Genomic DNA, 15,312 nt, shown 5'->3' with positions numbered 1-15,312 from the left:
CACCTGTGCCCAACTCTTTTCATAGATATTTCAATGAAACTGATGCAGAAAACATTTTGCAAAAAGTCAAATGACACCCAAAATTAGCCCAGGGAAGACCACTGGACCCAAACAAAACGTATGCAGAATCTGAGCCTCTGGTCACCGTGTGTCAGGTCAGAATCTTGCCTGTGAATTAAAGTGATGCATGAATCAAATAAACTGAACAAGGGAAATGTTTCTAGTTTGGTTTTAATGTACAAAATTTGTGACAAAATGTATAAATGGGTATGGCACATTGTGGCTCTGCTTACTCAAGTTCTGAATGACACTGACCAAACTGTACACATTTTTGGAATATTAAGTGTTAAAAAGGCAAACACTTGCATCATTAAAACAGTATTTTTTTTACCCCTTAACGGCTTTAAAAAAAACAAAACAGTGTTAACTGCACTTTCCTCAGGTTAAAAAAAAAAAAATAAACAAAAAAAAATATTTAAATTCCTGGTTCACTTGTATAAAAGAACAAAAACTTTAAATATAACATTCAATAAAAGCAGCAGATGGAAGCTCAGTGGAAAGTAACAAAAAGTCCCATTAATCTGCTCATTTGAAAATATGAAGCCAGAAGAGTGGTTCCTCCATCGTAACTATCAGGTGGTTTTTCAAAGCGTTCAAACAAACCAAAAACAAAATAAAGCGACATTAAATCTCAATTTCGGGGAATGCAGTTTGCTAAAACAGTCTTTGCATAGAAGTAGTGAAGATTGCAATCCTTCCAACACAGCAGCCACATTTTGTCCCGATAAACAGCCTGATAAGCACTAAGTAGCAAAAGGGGACTTTCAGTCTCATGAGGCTTTGTTGGCATCTTAAACAACCCCCACCCCCAGTGTCAGTTTCACTCCTGTTAAACTCCGTGATCAACGAGGCATCACCAAAGCTCACACTTGTGATTTGGGTTCATGGGAGTATCTGCTTTGCATCCAAAGTGCTTTGAGAATTCACGTGAATTTGACACTGTGCCGATGACCCTGAATCTCGGAGGACTGTGAGGATCTGTCATAACGCCCTCATGCGAGCTCTCAGGTGTCTTGACAGAGCACCATACCTGTGAGAGGAACAGAGATGAGACAAGGATGAGTTATTTGTCTACCTAATCCTTCAGAGTTACTCAAAAAGCTGTTGAGAATAATTTGCTTCGGTGCAAATTACCATGACAACAGGTACATTTGAGAGGCAACAACAAGACAAGCCCAAAAAGTTTGATTTGTCTCCCACTTTGATTTTTGGAGTGATTTTCAGTTCCACAGACTAGTATGTACTTTCCAACTTTCATATTTTATTCATCAAGATCCAGTGTGTGATTTAAGTGTTCCTTTAATTTTTGAGCAGCATATCTTGAGAGACTTTAAGATCAAAATCTCTCTATTCAAACCTGTCCCCTCCACCACCCATCTTATAGCAGGGTTTTAGCATTGGTGTTTATTACAGAGTTTTACACTACAAAGCTTATAATAGGTCTTGTTGTCTTCCTACAGCCATGGTTTTGCATACAAGCATACAATCGAGATCTGTGACATACCAGCTTTCTTAGAGCCTGTCAGAAACAAACAGGAACAAGTGTGGCAAACTTGTGTATCCTTTGAGTGTGGTAAATGCAACGCTGAGAACCAAGCCAAGATGGTAACCACAAATTGTTATTCTGAACAGTTTACAGCTCAAAGCACACCCCCAGATGTGTATTAAGGCTTTAAAGCAGAAGCAGTGTTGGTTGGTACAAACCTGGGCAAACCCCACAAAAAACAGCTGATGGTTCGTCATTCCCAGCGCTGGCAGCGTGGCCTCCTCACCGTTCTTTTTAATCCAGTTTAAATAAGCCTTCAAAACAAAAAGAAGCACCTCAATTTACTTCTAGGGCATCACTTTTGCTTCTATAGCATTTGGTCATCTGCCTCACAGCTTATGACCTTTCATTACATGGAAAGAATGTGTGCATGTGAAGTAGTAACTAGAGGCTGACAAGGCCACTCATAGCCACCTGTTGCATTTCCAGGCTTCACTGTAAACTAGACAACCTTTTTCCAATACAGATTAATGATATGACCCACAGCAGGCCTGAGAGATAAACTGCTACAGGGGCTTAATGGCAAATCTGTGCACTGCTCGTCTGACCTTGTAAGCATGCAATGTGTCAAAACTTGGTTATAACCCAAATACAGTCTTATACCAGCATTGCTCACAGAAAGCCCCTTTCTGCACATTTAAATATTTCATGAGGTTTCAAGGTGAGCCGTGCTTCTTATCTGACAGACGTTGTAAGCAGCCTTGAGTCCACCGTTGTCAGCGATGTTTTCTCCCAGCGTTTGTCTTCCATTCAGAGACTCTTGGTTGATGCTGTAATTGCCATACTGCTCCACCATGCACTGGGTCTGCGTCTTGAAAGCTTCAACAGAAGAGTTCTTCCACCAAGGGCGTAGGTTTCCATCTTTATCATACTCCCTGCCTTTGAATACAAATATTATTAGTTTTGGTCAAGTTTAAGTCACTCTGAAAATACAAATTAAGATTTTTTTACCTTGGTCATCAAATGCGTGAGTCAGCTCATGGCCCATGACAACTCCAATTCCACCAAAATTGAGAGCTCTACACAATAAAGAAAATTTAGAGGGTTGTTAAACAGATTTGCTGAGTTTTAAGTCACAGACAATGATTTAAAGCCAAAACTGACATCTTTTGATCGCCTATGATATCATCACCCATGATGACTCAGACCTCAGAGGCTTAAATAGTGTAGGTGCTGGTCTCAAGTGTGAGAAAGTCATTTGTATTTCACGTTAATCTAAGTGGCTACTGGCTTCAAGTGAACACAAAGACTAAGAAGGTGGAAAATTGTGTTTGGGTGGAACAGCTGTTAGCACTGTTGCCTCAAAGCAGCAGCAGCTCTGGATTTGAATCTCAGTAGTATATGAATGTGAGTAAATGTGACGGTCAGTTTGTCAGCCAAATATAAATGCCTTTCACAGCAGAATAAAGAGTGTTAATTACTTTATTTAGCAAACTCCAACAACACATGGAGGACATACTTAGGCCAAGAGCGACTGTAGAATGGAACTTGCAGGATTCCTGCAGGCAGAACCATCTCATTTTTTGTTGGGTTGTAATAGGCATTTACTGTTGGAGGGGTCATGCTCCACCTGCAAAACAAGGTACAAGAATGCACCTCATGAGATCAACATCAAGTTCCTGTTCCTACACAGACTTCAGATCAGTTTGAAACTAATGGGAACCTTAATCTAACCCCTCCTCCATAGCTCAATTAGAGACAAAGTTTGGTTCTGCTACGTCAGTATAATGCACACACGCCAATAGAAATTCACTCCCATAACAGTGTGCTACCTCCCCTGTGAGAAGGATGGTGGGAAAGAGGGTTAAAACTGAGGAACTCACTGGTTTCGGTTGGGAGGTTTCCTCAGCTGGTCTGCAGTCACTCTGCCTGAGAAGTTGTAGTACTGCATAACATTCTGGAAGTAAAGGCCTGACACCACAGCAAACTGAAAGAGGAATCAAAGTAACAGAAAATAAAATTCAGCATTTTAATCAGGCAAAAGAGACCATGACAAACAAAAGTGAGAAGTTAGGACCTGTAATCCACTTTTGCATTTACCTACATCATTGAACACTTTATCCAGTTTCGTGCCATTCATGATGAATTCAGGATACCCGACCATGTTGTATATTGCATCTGCCTGTGAAAGACGACAATTTGTAAGAGACATATTTTCACAGCAGATGGCAGTGCTGCATTTCTCTGCCACTTCTACACAGAAAACAGTTCATGCACAGATGTCACCATAAAGCACCAGGGGGATGCTTTATACCCACTTTTTCTTTTGCTGCCTTTTTTGTTTCTGTGTCCATCCAGCTCACATACTTCAATCCATCCTCAAATGCCTGCTTAATTTCTGTAACCATTTTCTCAGCCTGAAGCACAGGAAGACAAAGAGACGTCAATCGATCTCTCGCAGATGCTATTTTGAAGGAAGAACCTTGAAACACTTACAATGGCTTTGCTGTCCTCAGCAAAGGTGGCTTTGACAAACATCGCGCCAAGAGCAAAGCCCAAGGCACTGTCTGTGTCGCTGACGCACAGCTTCCAGCGTGGAGTGCAGCTCTGCAAAAAACCCAAGACGCGTTAAAGAAAACGATGCACCCTTCACTGGTTGTTAGGTGTCATTTGCCTTGTGCAGTGTTTTTTTAGGCTGCCATATTTTTCTTGCTTCAGATTAGTTACCACCTCCTAGATTTCCCAGATTACACATGACTAATCCTCATAAGTTTTAACTTGCTGCATTTAAATTGCCTAGAACCCCGACTATGATAAACAGATCTACATGGCTAGAAATAAATTCACCAATTTTGAAGTGGAGGTCTGCATCCTGCTTATTGCATTCCTGCTGTTAGAATATATAATTAAGGTGTAACACTACTATTTTTTTGAACAATTTTATGAAGGATGCCAAGACCTCTGATAGAAAGTGAACCATATACTTGATAAATTGCTTGGTCTATGACCTTCGAGCTGTTATTTTAAGCAAATTTTAAATGCCATCTCTCTAGGCTCAGCGATTGTATATAGCTCACAGCACTCTACATGCCACACCCAATTTTTGATGCTGCCCTGAGTCACAACACACTGATACCAGAAACTCTTTCATTTGTTAAGTAGTTACATTTGTCATTTTCCCCTAAATCTAAAATGCACTTTAAAACAAACCTCAGTTATTCAAATTAAATTTTGCAATTACAAAATTAATTTCTCATAACAGTTTTTAAAGGTTTTCCTTGTATTTGCAAAGTCTAATTTTGCTACCTCTAGATTAACATAAGTTTATCTTCAGGTGAAAATGACAGAGCTGTAGGCAAAAAAAAAAAAAAAAGACGCAAGCGTTCAGAGCAAGAAAACGTTAGAATCCGCTCGGCATACAGATGGAAAATGAGATGTGGAACAGAAACAAAGACGCACGCAGAGTATTGGTTTGTTATTTCAGCTTGACCCCAGTGGGTAACGAGACAGGGAACAGATCTTCCTCCAATAAGGGATGAAGTCACTGGAGTATTCACAGTCAAACAGGAAGCACAACTTTAGAGATTGAGCTGACCTTCCATAAAGTTTTATTTGTTTGAAAAATAAAAAAATAAAATCTGTAGCATCATTGTGTTTCGTAGAGCAAATCATTTGGGTTTTATTTACTGTAAAAATAACTCCATATTAACCTTTGCTCTCTAGAAAGTTGAAACTGCTCTTTGTATGTCAGCCATTTTTTCCTCTATTATAGGAAAGTAGTGTGAATACTTTGCATTCACAAGACTGCAGATTATCTGTACTCTTTCTGGGGAGGTGTGACGTCATTTACTGCCACTGTATTTATGTAGCAGCCAACTCAAGACCTGGACAGTTTAACTCCGCTCTCTACAAAGTTCAACATAATGAGTCAGGTGAGCAAACTTGCTGTCATTTTTGTGAATGCACCCTTTGATCTGAATTTAAATGTCACAAGACTGTATGCTTACATTATGTCACTGAGCAAACTCTTAAAGCAGGAATTACTCAACAAGCTGTCATTTCTGAATCAACCCAGAAACTTTCAAATGCAAGTAAAAACAAAGAAGGATGCAGTTTGGAGTTGGAGTGTTTTCAGAGCAGGAAACTGCAGATTCCCGTTACTGTGTCTGCATTTTATGAAGTGAACACTTTACATATTCATTTTATTCTTACTTCTGCCCCTAGCTGTTACTGCCACTCGTTTCTAAGAAGGTGCATATTTAAGCCATCTATAATGCAAGTTTGAGCCTTCTGCTATTAGACACCTCTCCAGCTTTGATTCTGAAGACAGACACCCTCTCTACTTTAAGATTAGATGCAAGGCTGTTTGATAAAGCTTACAGTTAGGGCTGGATCAGGTGACCTCAAACCATCTCCTAGTTATGCTGCTATAGGCTCACCACTGAGACACTTCCCCTTATGCACTAAAGAGACCCCCCCATGCCTTTAACGTTTGTCTTCCTCTCCTGTAGTCTGGTGGCTGTTTAAGTTCTTCCTCCCCACTGCTGCCAAATAGTTTCACATATAAGGGCAGTCTAATTGCTAGAATTTGTAGAGTCTTTACAATATAAACTGCCTTCTGATTACTGATGTGAACTTAATTTACTTAGGATCACAAAAGGATAGAACCCATCCCTACAGAAGCAGTATTATAGAAATAAATACAAATTGATCTGGCAAAGATTTAACATTAACACCAGTTAAAGCTGGTTTGACATGTTTTTATATCCAATTTAACTGCCAGTGCCCAGATGCATTCCAATATGCCCATCGAGTGTTGAGATAACCAGGAAGACATTGATTATAGTGACAAGGCCTAAGGCTTCATCCCTTACCTTCTTGGTTCCATACATGACCTCAAGGAAACGCTGCTCTGCATCCTGGAACTTTTGGTCCAAAATTGAGGCCATCTTTCTCACTACTTTCATCATCATGTAGTTGTTGAGAAGGCTTACAAAAGATAAAAATATCTGTTAATTGAAGAAGGGGCAATTCACAATAAATCCAAGCAGTTGGTCTTATCATGTAAATGTACAAGAGTTATTGTAGACTGTTGATCTCCTCTGCTCCATTTTATTTATTTGACTGCATAATAAATCTAGGGGAACATATTTACATAGCTGTGTTCACAACGTTATGCAACCTGTCTTTGACACGTTAAAGAAAAAAATGATTAAGAGTTTCTTTGCACCTCACCTTTTATTTGTTTTAGTTATGAGGTCAGACACTTTCTGGAGGTATTCTTTGGCATAAACCACCACTGGCTCTGATCCATTAAGTGACACAGAAGCAAACATTTCTCTGAGGTATGGCATCCAGTCCACTGCTGGAGCTAGAGTCTGCAACACACAAAACAAGCAACTGAGGAATGATGAGAAGAGTCTGGGCTTCTTTACAGTGATCTTAACGTACATTCATGGTCATTCACAGTGCAGCTGACATTTGAAGAAAGTTTAAATACTGCAAACATTTGTTCTTCCCTTTGCCGATACCATCAAAACTGAGGCCTACACTGGAAGTTCAGCATACTTTGCCTATCTGACTTCACTCACCCCAAAATCTTTAAATGGCAGTCACACAAAGGCTCTCAGTAAACCACAGCATTTCCTGATCTAGCTACAAGGTATCACATGCAAACATACAGTGTGCAGCATAAAGCCAGCCACAAACAAAACAAAGACATAACTTAGACATAAGAAACCTATAATATTAGGAAAAACATGAAATGCTTACTCCAAGCTCGAAGCAACAGAATCGCTCTTACTAACCAGTACTGTTGTTACACAAGAGTGCTTGTAGCAATCCACATCTTATGATACGCAACTGGGAAAGACTTTACACAATTGCTAAGACATACTCCAGGGCCTGTTAAGTCTGCAGTAGGAACTGAGACAGCTTTGGAACCCCAGAAACATGCGGTTAAACCTGAAGTTAGAAGAAGAGATCTCTGGAGACACTCACTGTCAGGTCCTTTGCCTCCATCTTATTGTAAATGAGCTCCTCATCTCTTCTCTCCTCCTGAGGGACTGTGATGTTGGCCAGGGTGGTTTCAAAATCTAAAACTTCCTCCATCATGGCCCGAGAACTTTCCTTTGTGCCACCCAGAAGAACTCCCAACTCCACTAGAAAGTTGAGGTATGCTGTCAGATACTATAAAGAAAGGCAGCACAATGAGACAGGGTTGTATGGAGAAAATGTTTGAATGCATTATAAACTTAAATTAGGAAAGAATTCAAACTATGGAACCACATGCTACTATGCAGAGTTTATCCCCCGAGGCCAAAATAGGAATATTATTAAATATTTGACTTCCTTTTGTAACAAGGCAACGAGGCTCAGGGTGTGTTTAAATTACTGTGCACCCTTGCATGCAAACCGTCATAACTAAAACCAGTCTAACACTGTAGACAATACCTTTTCATTTGCAGTTTTGTTGAGGTAGTAATCACGTGAAGGTAGTCCCAGGCTGGTCTGATCCACCTAGTGTTAAGAGAAACAGCCTATGACTCCGTTCGGCCTCTGTATAAGCTCAAAATCAGCCCTTTTGTTTTCATTTGGCAAGTTTCTGCATTAGCCTGGCAACTCCAGCATGTAGGCTAATGCAGAAACTTGCCAGAGATCCCACTTTTTCCTTTTTGTCATAGTCTTGTGACACCCTACAAAAGGAATGAATTCATTTGAAAGCAGATAGACCAATACTGTAGCAATAACAAAGGAATCGGTCCAAGAATAATAGATAAAACCTGTCCTCGAGGAAGCTGTTAAACCTTTAACTTCTGTTCTTCTCACCTGGATGATGTTAGTACTGGAGTTTTTGGAGTCTGTGCTGACAAACACAGTGAAGAAAGGAAAAGTACGCAAGTTGACAGACACGGTTCGCAGAACTTTTTGGAAGTTGTCCTTGTCCCAAGGTTCAGTAAGACCCCATCCTCCGATCTGGAACAGACAGGAATTAAGCACACTTTCAGAAACTAATGGAGCCAAGAAAATCAATTTTATTAAAATCAATAAAAATGATTTCTTTTAAAGTTGAATAACCATACCTGGTCAATTAGTTGTTGGAGTGGCTTAGCTCCCAGTTCCTCAATCTTGGTCTCATTCATGCAGGCCTCATAATATCGCTGGGCCTTTTCTTCAGCATCACTTAAACCTTTCATTGTTGTGTTTTCTGCCCAAATACAATGAAATCACACCAGTGGAAAAAACAAGCTAAAAATATGGGGGTAAAAAAAACTAAAAACACTGAACTGCATTCAAATAAAGGATCTTTACCTAATAACTGCTTCATTACAAGCATGTTGTGTTCCCACAGGTTGCTGAAAGAACCCCAGCGGGACTTTCCCTCATATAGTGGGTTGTTTTTTATCCAGCCCCCACAAGCAAAGTTATAGAAGTCCTGGCAGGGATCTACGGATCGGTCCATTGCTCCCAGAACCGCACTGGCCACAGTAATGCATGGCTCTGTTAGGCACAAGCCTGGGTGTGCTGTTGCACAAAAAAAGCAAAAAACTGTTTTAAAGCATATTAAATTCATGGATAATTCACTTTCAGCATTATCAGCTAGTGGGAAACAACCAAAATGGATAATCTGAAAATAATTCATTGTGGGATCAGAAAACCAGGGTTTTCTGACCATCTGGAATCCATCATCTTAGAAGAACAAATATACAACCTGAAGGGACTGCGTATTGCAATATTCTTTAGAAATAATAGTGATACGTGGCAGGTCTTTGAGGAAGTGGCATGTTCCACTAATAAATAATTATTAATCAAAGTGTCTGATTAATAGATGAATATATTAAACAGAAAAGGGCAGAAGACTGAGGATTACTTCAGCAATCATTTCATTATTTCAGGAGTCAAGTACAGTTTTTATACAAACACCACAAACATGTCTTTTGAGCTGTTTTAACATCCAAATCTAAGATGACACTTTCCCATACAGTATATATGTGTTAGTTCTCTAGAACAATAAAGAGGAACCAAGCAGAGCACTGAGGCTTATAGATTCTGTTCTAAACATTAAAGCTGTTGAACAGAAACCTTTTAACATTTACAGAAGTGTAAGCAGTGAATACCTCTACTACAAAACTTCCTGTAAGACCTTCAGCTTGTCCATATAAGGTATGAGACAGAGACTGAGACATATGTGCTGTGATGATGTTAGTACCCTTAGGAGGTTTCATCCTTGTTCCTTTTGTTATTTCAAAGTGTGATCTGACTTGTGGTGCTGAATTGGAGGAAGTGGCATTACGTTTCCCATGGTAAATTTAAGGAAGCTACCATTGATGAGACGCCACCAGGATGTCAATACAATTCCATAAACTCCTTTTTCCATAATGAACAAGGTCAAGAGAGAGAGCTAGGGTTGTTTTTAAGCATCTAACAATCACATTTCTACTTTAGACTTTTCTTCCTCATCTCTCACATACAAGAAACTAATCCCCACTAGCCAAAAATAATAAAATGAATAATTCGACAACACTGTGCAAGACTTTTCTCTTTCACTAGCTATATTAGCACTTTTGTGAAGGAATATTAGGACCACAATAATATACATTTAGGATTTTTGTAAAAATTTAGCATGGGATTCTACCTCAGTTGGCAATTTTACTTTATTAAAAAACAAATTATAATTATATTTATTTATTTATTTTTAAAAACTCATTGAATTGCATTATTGAAAATTCTCCTATAAACCATCTTTCATTATAGCAAAGTTGATTTCCACTCTTGAGGTAAGATATCAGTACTGCCCATGTCTGGAGCTGGAACTACACTGAACAAAAATATAAATGCAACATTTGTCTTTGCTCCCATTTTTTCTTGAGCTGAACTCAAACATCTGTGTATGTAGAAACATTTTCAGCAGACCCATGATTCTCAAATATTGTTCTTAAATCTTTATAAATCTGTGTTACCAAGATAATCCATCCCAGGTGTGGCATATCAAGGGACTGATTAGACAGCATGAATAATGTACAGGTGTACCTTAGACTGCCCACAATAAAAGGCCACTCTGAAATGTGCAGTTTTGCTTTATGGGGGGGCAGAAAACCAGTCAGTATCTGGTGTGGCCACCATGTGCCTCACGCAGGGCAACACATCTGTTGCATTGAGTTGATCAGGTTGTTGATCGTGGCCTGTGGAATGTTGGTCCACTTCTCTTCAATAGCTGTGCAAAGTTGCTGAATATTGGGAGGAACTGGAACACTGTCGTATACGCCGATCCAGAGCATCCCAAACATGCTCAATGGGTGACATGTCTGGTGAATATGCTGGCCATGCAAGAACTGGGATGTTTTCAGCTTCCAGGAACTGTGTACGGATCCTTGCAATATGGGGCCGTGCATTATCATGCTGCAACATGAGGCGATAGTCGTGGACGAATGGCACAACAATGGGCCTAGGGATCTCGTCACGGTACCTCTGTGCATTCAAAATGCCAGCAATAAAATGCACCTGTGTTTGTTGTCCATAACATACGCCTGCCCATACCAGAACCCCACCGCCACCATGGGCCACAACGTTGACATCAGCAAACTGCTCACCCAGACGACGCCACACACGCTGTCTGCCATCTGCCCTAAACAGTGAAAACCAGGACTCATCTGTGACCAGAACGCCTTTCCAACGTGCCAAACGCCATCGAATGTGAGTGTTTGCATACTCTAGTTGGTGACAACGAACTGCAGTCAGGTCCAGACCCCGATGAGGATGACGAGCATGCAGATGAGCTTCCCTGAGACAGTTTGTGCAGAAATTCTTTGGTTATGCAAACCAATTGTTGCTGCAGCTGTCTGGGTAGCTGGTCTCAGGCGATCCTCTAGGTCAGCGGTTCCCAAATATTTTTGTTCAGTGTATTTAGTTAACTTTGCTATACCAAAGTCTTTCCAGAAACAAATTTCACCACTTGGCTTTTGCTCTGGGCTTGGGAAATACCCCCAAGCAAACACTTAGGGTTTTATTTGAAGTGTTATTAACATTAAAAAAAAAAAAGTTTATGTTAATAACACTTCAAATAAAACCCTAAGTGTTTGCTTGAAGCTTAAAGTTTACAGACTTAGTTTTAATATAATTTCAAGTTTACTTGCCCACTCTTCATTTGGACCATTATAGAATTCTGTCATATTTACTTTTTTACAACATTGAGTGCCATGCCTCTCTCTTCTATAAGGTCTCTGGCTTAGACTTGAAGAAACTTAATCCAGACATTCTAGTAAGAATCTAATAAGTCTAGTAAGAACAAACTTTGCACAACTCCCTATTTAATAACCCCTCGCAAATTGTAGTCTTACAGTCTTTCCTTGTGCAGAACAATGAAAAAAGTGCAGTAAGTAAGCTTTTTGCTATAGTTTCACATTTAGAAGTACAAATATAACCTTTAAACCCTGGAGGCAGGGAAATTCAAAACAAAGCCTGGTGCCTTTTTTTTTTTTAAAAAAAGAGTCATGTCTCTTTGATTAAGCAATGAGGCCAACTGGTACTACTGTAATTAAAATGGGTGTAGCATTCTTGTGCCTTTTCCATTTCATGTTTTGCAGAGGTGACTTTTCAAAACACTTAGGACAGCAGTGGTCAGCATTGTCACTTTAAAGCAAGAATATTCTGGGTTTGGGCCTTCTCTATGGAGTTTGCATGTCTTCCCAGTGTCTGTTTTTTGGCAGACACTCCAGCTTCTTCCCACAATTCAGAGGGTTAGGTGATTTTACAGTAAACTGGCTGAAGATGTAAATGTGAGCATGAACAATTGTCCATATGTTAACCCTGTAATAGCCCAAGACCTGTCCAGGGGGATCTCCCAATCCCACTCACAACCCTGAATTGGATAAAGGGAAGAAAAATGCATGAATGGGGTAGCGCTTTTATGTTTTGCTAGATTTTCTTGAGTCTTGCTCTGGGTTTGTGGACACAAGGTCACCCTTTGCATTTCTACATTGCAAAAGAGTGTCTAATACATCAAGCACAAATTTGTTGATTGACCTCAACTTTCAAGGGATCAAGCAGGGTCACCTTTGAACCATCTATATTTGTAAGTGTAGCTGTGACCGTTCTAAAAATTCTCCAATAATAATGTGTCTTCTTCACCTGTAGCTTTCACAAGACGTGTGATGTGGCGAGGAGAACGTAAAGTTGTGTGGGGTCATTTATGACATTTGTAAATACAGGCACTGGGCTCCTTTCAATTTAATTTTTTATTTATTTTATTTTTTAGAATTAAACCTATTTTGAAAATCCAAATATTTTTGATTGTTTCTGCATCATTTTCTTAGTTACTGGAAGCAGCTGATTTTAAAACTTAAGTGTATAAGTTAATTACAGGCTAGGATTCTTTCATTCTTTTGTGGAGTTCAGAAAAAATAAATAAGATTAGAAATATAAAATCACTGAAAGATCAAAATAGTAATATTGAGGTGTCAATAAAACTTTGGACTCACTCTGTTTGTAGAAAATCCCAGTTGTGATGAGAGTTACGAACAGGCCCACTGACAGAATGCACACCAAGCACATTAGCCTCCTCTCCATCCGTGTCCTGCTCGGCCAACACGAGGAACGGCCGTGCAGAAGACTCACCTACACACATACACAAATCTTTTAGATGGCTTTTTAAAATTCAAAGCCACAGACACTACTGCATGAATGACACACAATGAGTGTATTTGCTTGTGAACAAAAACTGGAAAATATTGTGTCTAGATAAAGTTTCTCAGGGATTTGATGACAGGTATGGTTTCACAGCACAATGGCTTCTCCATTAGTCTCCTCAGCCCTCATACACTGAAAGAGGTCAAGCATTCTTTCATTGTTTCCTCACTAATAAAAGCACAGTTTACTTTTGGCCTAATATAAGACAAGACAACGCTGAACTTTATCTGCTGCTTTTGGTGTTCACCCTTTAAATGATGAGTTTACTGATAACGATCTGTTGAAAAGTGGCTCAAAGACTTTGACTCCAAGAGTCACTCGTATCCTTCAATGGACACATTACAAACTCTGGTCAGTCTGAACGAGACTCCTATAAATAAATGGTGACTTTTGTTCATTCCACACACTACACCATGTTGAAGCCAGGTATGCCAAATCTATAAATATAGGGATCAGATTTGCTGCTATTAGTAGACATTTTCACAAGGTTAAAGATATTTAACCAGCTTAAAAAAAAAAAAAAAAAAAAAAAAAAAAACTACAGGCAGATGTTGTTTTATTACAAGAAACTCACAGACCTGTCACAGGTTTAAACGAACTTAAAACACCTGAGTTTCCTAACGTGTTTGCAGCCTGTTATAATTCTAGACAACGGGGAGTAGCAATTTTAATACATAAAAATGTTAATTTTACAGTACTTGATACAGTTATAGATCCAGAGGGTAGATTTCTAATTATTAAACTATCAATATTGAACAAAAAACTATGTATTGTAAGTATATACGGTCCAAATGTTGATGAACCCTCATTCTTCCACGGATTTTTTAGTGCACTCTCTGAACACCTTGATTGCACACTCATTCTTGGCGGTGACCTCAACCTTGGACTAAATGAAGACATTGATAGGCTCAACACAACAGGAACTCAGCGCAATTGGCAGTCCACAAATATAATCAAACAGTATATGAGCGACTTTGGTCTTTGCGATGCATGGCGCTCTCTTCACCCCACCAGTAAGGAATATACTTTTTTCTCGCATGTTCATCACTCTTACTCTTGTCTGGATTATTTTTTGGTCAGCAGCTCACTGCTGTGTGACATTTCAGACACTGAGATTCATCCTATAGCTGTCAGCGATCATGCTCCTGTATCTTTAACACTAATGCACAAGAATAACACTACGCCAAGAAAAAACTGGAGATTTAATATATCACTACTTAAAGATGAAGACTTTATTAAATATTTTAAAAAGGAATGGACTTCATATTTAGACTTTAATGACACTCCCGGAATATCTGCTTCTGTTCTATGGGAAGCAGGGAAAGCTGTGATGAGAGGTAAAATAATTTCTTTCTCATCACACAAAGAAAGAAGAAAACAAAAATATTCAGGAATTAGAAAAAAAAAAAAAAAAAAACATCAAATCACTAGAAGAAGCCTACGCGTGCGACCAAGATCAGGAAACATTGAACAAAATATGCAAAACAAAACTAGAATTAAATGAAATTATTAATAAAAAAACAAAAAAAACAAAACACAATTCCTTATACAAAGACTTCGCTTGCAGAATTTTGAACACAGTAACAAATCAGGTCGATTTCTAGCTAACCAGCTAAAAATAAATAAAGAAAAAACAACTATATGTGCTGCTAAAGATTTATCGGGGAACATAATATATGATCCTGGAAGAATAAACAACATTTTTAGGGATTTCTATGAAACTTTATACTCACCACAAATAAACCCATCTAAAAATGAAATTGATCTGTTTCTTGACAACGTAACTCTTCCAAAATTACTAGATAGTCAAGCAATGGAACTGGATTCGCCACTGACGCCAAGTGAACTCCAGGAAGCCCTGATAAGTATGCCCAATAATAAGGCTCCAGGTCCAGACGGCTTCCCTGCAGAATTCTACAAAGAATTCTGGATAATTTTGGCACCAGTATTCCACGGCATGTTGCAGGAAATCGAGGAAAATGGCAGACTACCACCAAATATGAATTCTGCCAACATTAGTCTCCTGCTAAAACCAGGCAAAGACCCTTTATTTCCCTCAAGCTATTGTCCAATTTCTCTTT

The 15,312-nt window shown here is 39.1% G+C and overlaps 1 protein-coding gene across 3 annotated transcripts in view; it reads right to left on the bottom strand.

Moving 5' to 3' along the window:
• Positions 1–213: 213 nt before the first annotated feature.
• Positions 214–15,312, bottom strand: part of ece1 (endothelin converting enzyme 1) — a 31,058-nt gene continuing 15,959 nt past the window's right edge. For all 3 annotated transcript variants that reach the window (XM_004547457.4, XM_004547456.4, XM_004547455.6), the window contains 17 exons: positions 13,024–13,159; positions 8,858–9,070; positions 8,629–8,753; positions 8,375–8,521; positions 8,000–8,065; positions 7,547–7,735; positions 6,782–6,924; positions 6,421–6,535; positions 4,043–4,153; positions 3,865–3,963; positions 3,651–3,728; positions 3,430–3,533; positions 3,066–3,176; positions 2,558–2,625; positions 2,295–2,485; positions 1,765–1,860; positions 214–1,090 (listed from right to left, as the gene is read on the bottom strand). In XM_004547457.4, coding sequence (XP_004547514.1) covers positions 914–1,090; positions 1,765–1,860; positions 2,295–2,485; positions 2,558–2,625; positions 3,066–3,176; positions 3,430–3,533; positions 3,651–3,728; positions 3,865–3,963; positions 4,043–4,153; positions 6,421–6,535; positions 6,782–6,924; positions 7,547–7,735; positions 8,000–8,065; positions 8,375–8,521; positions 8,629–8,753; positions 8,858–9,070; positions 13,024–13,159 — 2,169 coding nt within the window. In that variant the 3' untranslated portion in view covers positions 214–913. The remainder of the gene's footprint in view (positions 1,091–1,764; positions 1,861–2,294; positions 2,486–2,557; positions 2,626–3,065; positions 3,177–3,429; positions 3,534–3,650; positions 3,729–3,864; positions 3,964–4,042; positions 4,154–6,420; positions 6,536–6,781; positions 6,925–7,546; positions 7,736–7,999; positions 8,066–8,374; positions 8,522–8,628; positions 8,754–8,857; positions 9,071–13,023; positions 13,160–15,312) is intronic.

The sequence above is a fragment of the Maylandia zebra genome, linkage group LG5 (genome assembly GCF_041146795.1).
Source record: "Maylandia zebra isolate NMK-2024a linkage group LG5, Mzebra_GT3a, whole genome shotgun sequence".
NCBI lineage: Eukaryota > Metazoa > Chordata > Actinopteri > Cichliformes > Cichlidae > Maylandia > Maylandia zebra.
The sequence above is the reverse complement of the archived record's forward strand: the minus strand, read 5'-3'. Positions and strand labels throughout refer to the sequence as shown.